The sequence below is a fragment of the Silene latifolia genome, chromosome 6 (genome assembly GCF_048544455.1).
Source record: "Silene latifolia isolate original U9 population chromosome 6, ASM4854445v1, whole genome shotgun sequence".
Classification (NCBI taxonomy): Eukaryota; Viridiplantae; Streptophyta; class Magnoliopsida; order Caryophyllales; family Caryophyllaceae; genus Silene; species Silene latifolia.
This window is the reverse complement of record NC_133531.1, coordinates 60,590,057-60,602,249: the sequence shown is the minus strand read 5'-3', so window position 1 is coordinate 60,602,249 and position 12,193 is coordinate 60,590,057. Positions and strand designations below refer to the sequence as shown.

At 37.9% G+C, this 12,193-nt stretch overlaps 1 protein-coding gene across 1 annotated transcript; it reads left to right on the top strand.

The window, feature by feature from the left end:
* The first annotated feature begins 295 nt into the window (after positions 1 to 295).
* On the top strand, positions 296 to 11,776 carry LOC141586825 (uncharacterized). Its single transcript, XM_074408196.1, has 13 exons — positions 296 to 997; positions 2,907 to 2,985; positions 3,104 to 3,160; positions 3,569 to 3,624; positions 4,944 to 5,169; positions 6,287 to 6,373; positions 6,466 to 6,540; positions 6,663 to 6,749; positions 8,502 to 8,566; positions 8,645 to 8,831; positions 8,919 to 9,007; positions 11,022 to 11,136; positions 11,514 to 11,776. The coding sequence occupies exons 1-13, from the start codon at positions 516 to 518 to the stop codon at positions 11,553 to 11,555; spliced, it is 1,647 nt and encodes a 548-aa protein (XP_074264297.1). The 5' UTR covers positions 296 to 515; the 3' UTR covers positions 11,556 to 11,776.
* Positions 11,777 to 12,193: the final 417 nt, after the last annotated feature.

Here is a 12,193-nt window from a genome sequence, read left to right as displayed (position 1 = left end):
CTTTTGTTTCTCGCCCACACAACGTATATTCCATATTTCATAGACCGCTCTTTCCTAAAGCCCTATTATGCAGTGACAATTAACAAGAGTCAAGGACAAACCCTAACACATGTAGAGATTTATTTGCCAAAACCCGTACTTAGTCGTGGACAATTATATGTAATGGGGCTTCAAGGACGCCATCCCCGGAAGGTATAAAATTCTTCATCGACGATTGAAAGATTTCAAAATGTCACACGAGAACATCGTCTATAAACCATTCTTACAAATGCAACTAACAATATGCACGGGCATTAATCAATTTCTATATTTTGTCTTCAGAAGTCACAACAAACCCAACATATAAGGCGGGTTGACAAAAGCCCGCGACTTGTTTTTCTATATTCAAATCGAAATAACAAAAATTCAATCGAAATAAACCCTACAACACCATAATTTCCCCCGAATTGTTCAACCCCTATTCAACGAAATTAGGGTTTCGAATTCCTTCAAATTCTTTCTACAGCAGAAATCCGATGGACTTCGACGAGTACGAGTATCTGGAGAAGTCCGTGGAGGAATCTGAGAATCGATCGAAGAAGAAAAGCAGCGAGAAGAGAGAGAGAGACGTCGATGATGGAAGAGTGAAGGAGAGAGATATCGACACTGCGGACGACGGGCATTCTCGAAAGAAGTCGCGGCGGAGCGACGGCGAGAACGGCGGCGGAGAGAGAAAACGCGATGACAGAGATAGAGACAGGGATAGGAGGAGAGAAAAAGATAAGGATAAGGATAGGGAGAGGTCTAAAGATAGAGATAGAAGAGAGAAGGAAAGGGAGAGGGAGAGGAGAGACAGGGATAGGGAAAAGGAAAGGAGAGATAGGGAGAGATCGAAGGAGAAAGAAAGGGAGAAGTCAAGGGAGAGGGAGAGAGAGCGGTCGAGACGAAGCAGCAGTCGGTCGAGGCGACATGAGAGCCGGGAGAGGGAGTTGAGAGAAGCTGAAATTAGAGATAGCAGGTTTATTTCTCACTTGTTTCTGGTTTTTGGCTTTTATTCTCGTGTATTGCTTACTACATTGTGCATTGTTTATTGAAAATACTTTGGATGGATTTTGAAATCAATCTTACTCGTATTCACTAGAGAATTAGAATTATGGAGTGAGGGAATTAGAATTATGAGGGAGTGGGTAAGATTTAAGTAGCGGAATATGAATCAAATTGTAAAGGGGGTGTGTTATTGGATTGGAGTAGGATTGACATGGTACAGCGGAGTGGATTGGCTACATGAGATTAACCCATGCGAGAATTAAACGGGTAGTTATATTTTGAATTTGTGGGGGTTAAGAGGTATATATGCTTAGGGTTTATTGTTAATTGGATTAGTCTCACATTGTATTAATATGATACCATTAGAATATAGATGATTAGGCCAATTTGTGTTGACGTCTATGGGTGTTCCATTTATGATATTTGATGATTTTCATTCCAGCTTTTGTGTAGGTATTGTGTGTACACTATGAATGGTAGGCACGGTCATTATGTTTGTGTTACAGGTTACTTTTGAGCCACATAAAGCTTTAGGATTAGAGCGGGAAAGATGGTTGCAGGCTTATTATCCCATAATAATTTCTTTGGAGGCTTGTAAAGTTTTTAAAACTTTGTGATTGGCTGGCTGACATATCGCCTGCATATTTTGAGCTTAATACATTAATCGGAGCTAAGGAAAGGTTGATTAGGGGAAGATGAACAGGAATTTAAAGACTGCAGGCTCTACTGATTTAGTTGAAAAGAGTAGTAAAACAGCGATGTTTGTTTAATTTAAGCTTTGAGGGCTATTAGGATAGGAAATCAATGTGTGATAAGGTAGGAGAGATATGAAACGTGGGTCATCTTGGTCTAGCAGGTATCACGAGTTTTCGATGTGGGGTGTCACTATCTTCATTCATCTTCTGGTTATGCACTTATACCTAATTGAGATAATGAGCATGATAAGGCTTTCCTGTAACTACGTATTGGTCTTCAATTTCTCTGTTTGCAGACTGGTTGTTGCAGTCTGGTTGTTGGTTATTAGAATTGTAAGTGATCTAGTTGTTTCTTCTTGAGTAGTCCAGAAAAGAATTAGTTTTATCTTCACGATTGATTTTTACTGATCTTGTAGTTTCTTTCTGATTGGCCTGAAAATGTAAGAAAAATCTGTAATCTATCTCGTGATTATGAGATGCTAGTTATTATGGTTTTAGAACATCATATTCGTTTCAATTTTTTTGCTATCAGCTGTATGTCGCGTAGTAACTTGTATCATTTCACCAGATATGGTCAATGGCTTTCTTCATTGTCTCACAATTTTCATGCCACATGTGGCAAAAGTGACATCCCATTGTCAATTTTTTTTTTTTTGTGGATGAAGAAGCTTTCTGTTAGCTCGTGGTGACACAGACAGATGTGGTTTAAAACAATCACTGATTGAAGTGAGGATCGATGTAATCTTTTAATTGATAGAAGGGAGGATATATGTGTTTTTAAACATTAAGTTGGAATTGTTTTGCAGTCTTTTTTGCTGCTAAGGAACTCATTTAGCCTGGGGTTTATTGGACTCAAATTTCATCTGCAGGCACAAAATGACAGACAACATCTTCTCCCATCTTTGCATCATCAAGTAGAATTTTTTTCCTTAATGATGTCATTAGCTGCTCCATGAGCTATCAGTTACATTTTCATTGAGTATTACCCAACCGGCTACAACTGTGTTTGGGCAACCTCACTTAGAATTCAATGGATGTTGTCCTAAATTTTTTCATCACAATCACAACATTTTTTTCCGTGTGTTAAATATCTTTGTTTATTTTCTGCATGCCTTTAGTTTGTGGCCCATTTAGTACATCACCTTGTTTGGACTGGTTTCTTGTTCCTGAATTTTCTGTTTTCAGGAGATTCAAGGAGAAGAAGGAAGCGGTTGAGCCTGAAGCTGATCCCGAGAGGGATCAAAGAACTGTATTTGCCTACCAGGTTGCATTCTTCTAATTCTCTGTTAACTTACCATCATCAGACTTTGTGATATTTTATGTTTGCAGTTTAGCCTTACATCTAGCATGTGTTTTTTAATGGGTGAAAATGCTGATTGCAGATGCCTCTGAAGGCGGCTGAGAGAGATGTTTATGAATTTTTTTCAAAAGCTGGCAAGGTTAGTAGCAGCTTATCTTTTGGTTGTTTCTAATGTTAATCGCATGGCAGCCGTTCTATTTGAATATGTTTAGTGCTTTGTGCTAATTCTATTGATACTGTATTATAGATCTTCATGAGACATGTTATAATGTTATGATTATGCTTATGAGTGGCGAACTGGATGAGAGGTATTTGCTCTTGTTGAAGGAATTTTTTTTTTTCCAATTATTCTAACTTAAATGGCATTTGGGATGTATGAAGTACTTGGTTTGGATATCAGCCAGTGGAACTAAGGCAGATCACAGATGTTGACATGTTTTTTTTTTCTTTTTTTTTTGGGTTTTTTCCCTCAGTTTGGTGCTTCGAACCTTTTTTTTTTTTTTTTTTTTTTTTTTTTTTTTTTTTCACTATGAATCACTTTCTGCAGGTTAGGGATGTTAGGCTAATCATGGATCGCAACTCAAGGCGGTCAAAAGGAGTTGGGTATGCCGTCTATCCATCTAATTTAAAATTTGTTTAGTTGCATGCATTGATGAATGTTGATGAAACTAGCTCTTAGCTTATGCTTCTGTAAGATTTAAGCTTGACTTTATTCTTAAATGAACTAGCAATGCGATAAAGATTTCCATGATGAGGGATGATGGGAATACCTTGCTCTCATGTTTAACCAATTGTTGCAGCATTATGAAGGTAGTTGATATGAACCCGAGTCTTTTTTTTCAGTTATCTTCTTCTTAAGCCTGCAAGGGATTTAGATTCCTTTATATAGTGGACTTCAGATATATTCTTATTCATTGTTGCTGATCTGAAGTTGTTTGAATTTAGGTAAGTTTAAATATGGATACATGATACATCGTTATAGAGGTGGGTTCGCTGAAGAAAAGCCTTCTAATATGGTAATGCCAATGCTGTACAAGGGAATTGGCTAGTTAGCTGAGTTGAGGCTAGTTAGCATTAAAAAGTGCTTTGTTTCATATATTAGGGCTTTTGCAACTTTCTTTTGCCAGTTCTCGATGAAAATTTATCCATGTTGCATTTGTTCAGAAACCCATCTTGGTTATTTGGTACCTGATCTAGAACTATGTGAAAGGGAAAGAATGGATATGTTTCAAAGCATTATCTTTTGTCACTTGTCAGCAACCTTTCTTGCTTTGTAATTTCAACCCTATGCTTAAAGATGAGTCTAAATTCAACTTTGAGGTTTTAGGCTTTTTTTTTCCGGTTAACTTTTTTCCAAGATAAGAAAGTTTTGTTTCTAGTCTTGTTTACTGATTTGTTACAACTTACAAGTAATGAATTTTAGGAGGAATTACTGTTGAAGTTCTCAAATGAGTGCTTTTCTGCATCTTTTGATGTATACTATTGAATTAAAGTTGAATGAGAATTTCCCCTCTTGAGTAAAAATGGTAAATTGGTAATTTCTCTTCTAGATAGGATAACGTGCTTATTGCTGCGGGATGAAGGGGTCATATATTGATTTTGAAAGTTAAATTCTTTAGTCTTGGGAGGGCTTTACAGGTAAAAAAGTGGCATGTGCTGCCTTTTATACCACATAACACTTTTTACTGACCACAAACATACATATATTGTTCCTTTCTGCCTGTGACTAATTGATGCTTTTCCCCTTCTCATCTAACTTCTTGTATTTGAAAAATCAGATTTGCCAAGAGAATCCCACTTCAACATCTCTCTTAGGGATTTTGCGCCCCACAATTATTGTTATAACTGTTCGTAAGTCATGCTTCTTTTTTCTTTTTATACTATTTCAAAAACTTAATGGACGTACTTGTGTTGAAATGCAGATATATCGAATTCTACGATGTTATGTCTGTGCCTATGGCAATAGCGATGTCTGGTCAACTGTTTCTGGGACAACCTGTGATGGTTAAACCTTCTGAGGCTGAAAAGAATCTTGTGCAATCTACTGCTTCAACTGGTTCAAGTGTTACTGGTCCATATGGACCAACTGATAGGAAGCTGTATGTTGGTAACTTGCACTTCAATATGACAGAGCAACAATTACGTCAGGTACATCTCTAGTGACTAGTGTGTTATGTCGTTTACACCCTGCCGGATGTTTTTAGATTGTCAAATGTCAATTAGTGAATGCTAAAAGTTACACTTAGTATAGACTTAAGAGCGGAAGTTTTGAGCGATATTTTGAGTATTGGTTGTTATGACTTATATTTTGGTGAACCAAGGTTACTGCTTTTAAAGTTCTCTAATTTTGAACATATAGTGAAGTACAACCACTAAAGGAGGTTTATCAGGATCAAGATATATTAGAGAGTATAGTAAAGATGGACTAGACTTTGATTATAGACAAAATATTACAAGTAGAGACATTATAAGAGGATTTTTTGGAAATAGGATGCTTAAGACTTGGCTTGTTTGTGACAAGTACAAGCACCTCTATTTATAGTTATTTTATACGACAAGCTAAGGAGCATATTACAAGCGTATTCAAATCATATCATACTAGCTTAACCATTCATTTTCAATCATGCCTAACAATTCTTTTATGCTTTGACTATTAACCATTCATTTATTCAACGCTTTTATGTTGAGATTATTCACTTATTTATCTAAATTTTCCTTCTTGCGTATGTATGTCTTTGGAAAGAGCTTACTGTCATCTTCAAGGAATTAGTACGGATTAATTTCACAGGGCTAAGAACAAAAATATGTCATCCAATATTACTAGGCTCAAGAGTCCTTGTCTTGTTTGCTAGTCTTTTCAAAAGTAGACTCGTGACTGTTAAGTAGGAGTGTGCGCAAAGTTTTTACCAGTCGTTCCTTTGTTAAAGCATATGTATACTCTGCTAGAGCCTGTAGCCTGTAGGTAGCCCTTACTCATGTGCTAACTTAAACTAAATTTTGTGTGGCTCATTTGATAGTCCCTAGCTCCCTATTGTTCCCTTTTGCGTAAGGCAAAATTTTGTAACAACACTTAGTTTGGAATTAAAGTTCTATGTTGGACTGTTGTGAGCATCATTTTTTCTCCTTTGGTTTATGTTTTGGTTGAATACCAAGTGTTCTACTGCTGTGAGCTTCCTTCTTTTTATTTTTCATTTCCTTTACAACGAAATTGTTTTCCAATGCTTGTTTGTGCGTAGTTTTATTCTTGTGTTTTGTCTCGTGACAGATCTTTGAATCATTTGGTCCTATAGAATTGGTGCAGCTACCTCTTGACCCTGAGTCCGGACACTGCAAAGGGTTTGGGTTTGTTCAAGTCAGTGAAAACTTTGAATTTATTTCTGGTAATCCTTTTCTTAGTTTACTACTACTGCTCTGTAACTTCTGCTAACATAAAATTATTAACAGTTTGCTCAGGTTGAGCATGCAAAACAAGCTGTAAGCTTGAATGGAAAATTGGATATTGCTGGCAGATATATTAAGGTTGGCTATATTTACCTTTGAAATTAACTATCATGAAGCATATAAACTATACCCTTTCATGTCCAATTTATCTTTGTACATTGATGTTACTTATCTACTCTATGTATTGTGGGGACATGCAGGTTTCGTCTGTCACCGAGCATGTTGGTGCTGCTCAAGAAGCCGGCACAACTGCTGCAGATTTCGATGACGATGATGGAGGTGGTTTGGTTAGTGGACCTCTTCTCCTCCATGTTTGCGTAATATTAAATTCGGACTTGTAATCATTAAGTAATATATGAGGTGGATTTGTTAAATTTTTATTCTTCCCAGGGGCCATTTTTGTATTTTAATCAACATGTTAATTGTTGATATTTTTGTCAAAGATCCGTAAGAGCATGTATAGTAGCAAAAAAATAGGGAGCACGTGTTTTGCTCTCCATTTCTCTCTCTACTTGGAGAGTAAAAACTAATGTTACACCCACAATGGCAAAACTCTCCTTTTTCTTCTTTTTGCTTCCGCCGCTTCCATATATACATCTCAAATTGGGGAAAAAAAAACACAATTTCTCTCACATTTCTACTTAATATGGTGTACTTTTAACGGAGAAGAAGCCCTCTATCTTAGTTTGAAAAAGCACGCCCGAGGACGAGGGGGCCTTGGCGCTAGGTGCAAAGAGGCACAGGCAGCAGCTTATCAGAGATTGTAGGTAATGATGTGTCTGAAAGGTGCGTATTAGCTTGAGGGGCAAGGCGTGAGGAGGCGCGCTTAGAAGATGGGAGGCTCAGAAAGGAAAATTGGGAAGTAGTTAAATGTCATGTGCAAGGCACGTGACCTTCCAAGACTTTAAGTGTTGCTTTTATTAGAAAATCAACTCATTTAACCTACTTTTATTCACCTTTTATTATTTCCTCTGTTGTCATTTGTTCCGTGAGATAGCAAGTGTCTTTTGTCTCAGCCTCTCATCATCTCTCATCACATGATCACATCATCTCTGAAATTCTTCATAGCTGCTTTTGCCCTATACAGCTATCCTTCAAGTCTGGTACCTCAATTTTTTTCTCTTCCTTGTTAATCTCCTCTGTTATTCTCTTCCATTCTTCTAAATTATTCGTGGCTTCTTAATCCCTTCTTTTCCCCTGTTATTTTATTCTTCTACTCGTCTCCGATCATTTTATTCTTCTGTCAGCACTTTTAGACCTCTGCAAACATTGTACTTCACTAATGTCCAGTTGTATACTAATCAATTATTTTGTGGGTATTTTATGTGGATGATATACTGATAGTTTACATTTGATGAGGGTATTTTATTTTTTACGATACTTGTACGCTTTCATGTTCAAATTTCATGTTCAAATTGCTAGCAACCGTCACAGAAAGAAAAGCAACATTTGTGCAGTAATTATTGTACGAATAATACGTATTCTTTTAAAAAAATAGTGATTTCAGTTATTTCACATGGAGGGTTGTGCTTTACTTTAATATTTAGTAGCATTGATAATTGTTATGTTTTTGTTACTAGTCAATTAGTTTTTTAATGGCTATTTAACGAATGATCTGTGACGTGGCAGATAATAGTTTCTTCCTTTCAATATATCCGTGATCTAAATAAATGGTTTTTAAGTATTAAATAAGGTTGAAATTAAATTTAAAACTTCGATGGAAAATGTGTGTATCGGGTCAAATAGTCCCTTGCCTTTGCCTTACGCCTTGTTGCCTTGTCCCCTCATTGCCTCGATGTGCCTCAGGCTTCCTTAACTAAGCTCTCTATAGCTTTTGGGGGAGGGAGCACTTGGAGAGCTACTTTTTGGTTTTTTTTTTTTTTCTCCATGGAAAGCATGTAAATTGAGCTATTGCACCTCTACTCTTTCTCCAACAATGGGGATCACCTTAGCATGCACTTGTAAAGCTCTATTGTCCATGCTCTAAGATTATTCTTACTAGTTTGGTTGGGTGAAAATGCACTCCATTTCGTTTGCAGGCTTTAAATGCTAGATCCAGGGCAATGCTGATGGCAAAGCTAGATCGCACTGGTACCGCTTCAAGGTCGGTGATCTACTTGTGTTTATCTTCCCAATAATTTACTGTTTTTTAATTCATCTTTAATGTTTGTCATTTTTGCAGTATTGCAGGTTCACTTGGTGTACCGCTTAATGGCGCGGCACCTGTTCAACAACCTTTTGCATTGCCCCTAAATGGGCAAGCTGTTCCCATGATTCCTGGTCAATTAGTGCCTCCCATAGTTTCTGAACCAATTGGGACCCCAAGCGAGTGTTTATTGTTAAAGAACTTGTTTGATCCAGCCACCGAGGCATGTACCTTAATCCTTTTTCCCCCTTTCTTTTGCCTGCATCTTTTCTACCACCTAATAGAATATTAATTTTACATATGTATGCAGACTGACCCGGAGTTTGACTTGGACATCAAAGAAGACGTAGAAGAAGAGTGCTCAAAGTTCGGTCGTGTGAGGCACATATATGTTGACAAGTATGTACTTCCCTGGTTTTAGCCATTTGCTTGTGTACTCCTTTTTGGGCCGTCTCAACCTTTGGTATATGGTTACTGTTGACTGTTGAGTTTGTGTAAGATGATTGTTTTATCGTCGTATGTTTTTTCCAAGCTGTGTACCCATATGATTAGTGGACCCACCCATAATTACACACTAACCTACGATTTGTAGATGCCCATACGCTATTTGCTTGTGCTTTACATAAAAAAAAGCCAGTTTAAAACACACATAAACACCATAGTTATAGAAGGGCCCATGGCGACTAGGAGCGAGGTGAAGGCGTATGCCTCTGCACTTTTTTACAGACACATCTTTATTTTTATGTTAAAGAGGCTTACATGTAAAGGAGTATAAGCTAGGGATCAAGCACTAGGGATCGTGTTCTCTAAGCGAGATGCAGGCACATGCCTCAAGAGACGCAACACATTTTTGTTGCAAACAAATTTGCATCGTCAATTTACAATTGCGTAACCTACTTTAAAGAGGCTAGCATAGTACGAGGTGTTTGGTTCACGCAAAGGTGGAAAAGAATCGCGAAAGGGATACAAGGGGAAAGGAAAGGGATAACCTTTGATTCCCCTATTCATATTATGATGGCATGGTAGACCATCGCCCCAATCCAACAACCACTACTAAACCATCCAGCACAACCCCTCTTACCACCTGAAAACCCTTCCACACAACCAACCGCACTTCGATAAGCTTGAATTCACCACCAGCCCATACCTACCGCCTCCTCAGTTGCTGCAGTCCACCACAGCGCCGACTCACCATCCTTCCAAGTTGGTAAAAAACCTTCGTCAACACCCCAATAATCCGCTCCTCCACCCGAAAAATTCACCCAGGCACCCGTAACACCCATCCTAGTCCACGAAAAACCCAACCGACCCACGATAAACCTTTGTTACCCTCAATCTAGGGTTTTCAAGATTGGGGATCGGTTTTTCGTGGATTTTGTTGTTTTTGGGGGTGGTGGGGCTGGGTTTTGTGTGGTTTGACGGCGGAGTTGGTTGGAGGCAGCGAGGTTGACTGGTGGTGGTGGGAGGCAGTGGATCTGCGGTGTCAGTGGAACTCTGGGGGGAATGGGGACTGAAGGTATAGGGTTTTGGGGGGTTCCAAAATCTTAAAAGGGGGTCAAGGGGGGTAAGGGTTTTCTTAAAAGGGGCTAAGCAAACATTCTGTTTCCCTTAACCATTGGTCTTTCCTGAATAACCCCAACCAAACGCCCCATAAATAAGTACTTGTTCCCAATTTTTGTTTTCTTCCCATTTCCATTTTTAGGGTCAAAGTTAGCAAACTAACCTAAGTAAGTTGTATAATAAAAAATATTAATACATAAAACTAAAATATTTATATTATCAAAAAATCTTTCAAAAATTATTTCTTCCAGCCAAAAAAAGGTAGGTATACACGTCAAAAATGCGGTCAGTATACCTTCTTCAAGACCTCGTAAAAGCAAATAGTAATATAAAAATAATGGGAGTATACAACAACAACGACAACATCAAAGCCTTAATCCCAAAATGATTTGGGAGTATATGATAGGGATAATATGGCAAAGAGAAGAGCATAATTAAAAAAAAAAAAAAATATGGAATATTCTTAATGGCGCACCTTTATAGCTACGCCTTATCTATAAAGCATGCCAAGGCATTTTAGATAGTGTCTCAAGCCTGAGGCAAACAATTAGATGCGCCAAAGTGAGTTTACTAATACCTGCTTCTATATGTAATTGGAAGGGATCTGGAAGTGCTAGTACCTCATTCTACCAAAGCGATATTCTATGGTTTGTATTCAGACACTAAAGCTTTGAATCATGATGTGTTGACATTGACATTTCTATTTGGAGTTATTTAAGATATGAGTGCAGAACGAACGTTTACTCTTTATTTTTGGTTGGGGAAGGAATTGGATGGTCTTTGTTTCTCCTTTTTGTTCATCCTGACGGTGACGGGTATGTACTTTACTGAGTTGTTGGCATCTGGCATGCAGGCACAGTGCTGGTCACGTGTACTTGCGTTATGACAACAAAGAAGATGCCATGAAAGCTCAGCAGGGTATGCACATGCGATGGTTTGCTCGAAGGTTGATCTCTGCCATTTTTATGGTAAGGCACCCGTTTTTTCCTTTGATAAGTTTTGTTTAGGCACAAAATCCTGGGATCTGCATCTTAGATTACATCGCCCGAAAAGATTTACACTCGGCACATTTAAAAGAAACTACTATCGTGTTAGATAGCCTCATACTGTCATACATGACTCATTTGAAACAGAAAGGTGTAACTGTTTCCTTGGGAGGCATTCAAACCACCCTACCATGATTGGAGGCATTCATGTTCCCTTTTGTACTGTTAAATAATCTTAGATATTGAATTCCCTGGAAACCGGGTTGTAGTTTGGAGCAATGCGTAATTGTTACCTTGGACTAGTCAGCTATATATTATACTGATAAATTTTGGTTTTGTATCGATATTTTTCTTTGCAGCAACCTCAAGATTATGAAGCCAAATTTCAAGATGGTGCTTAACGGTAATTGTAGTAATTAGTCTGCCATCTGGTACAACATACTTGCTGAGCCAATCAGAGGTGTAATGTGTAGTTCTTACCGTCTTTTTTGTGGTGTAAAGTCGTGAGATAGTGCTTTTGGCGTATCATAACTCATGACAGTATTCGCATATGCACGGTTCTGATATTTTATTGACAATATACCTTGATTTGAATACAAAAGCCGGATTGGCTATTTTGTAATTTGTGCAAGGAGAGATGTATCAACTATCAAGTGGTTTGGTTTATTTTGGTTTTGTAGTTTGGCTATTTTAGTTTTGTATTTTGTAGTTAATGGCCGGATTGGCATACTGCCTATTATTCTTCCGCAAACACGATAGATATTCTCTAGTGCTTTACCTGAGATATGTGTTTCTTTCACAAATACGTTTGACAAATTAAACTTTAAGGTCCGTTTGGATTGAAGGAATTGGAGAGAAGGGGAGGGGAGGGAAAGGGAGGGATTTAATTTCCTTTGTTTGGATAAAAAATATGGGAGAAAGGAAATGAAAGGGGAGAGAAATGAGAGGACTTATTTTCCCTCCTATAACAAATTATAATCTTTTCAAGAGTGGCAAGATTTGGAAAGAAAACATTAATTGGACTCTAATTATACCACCA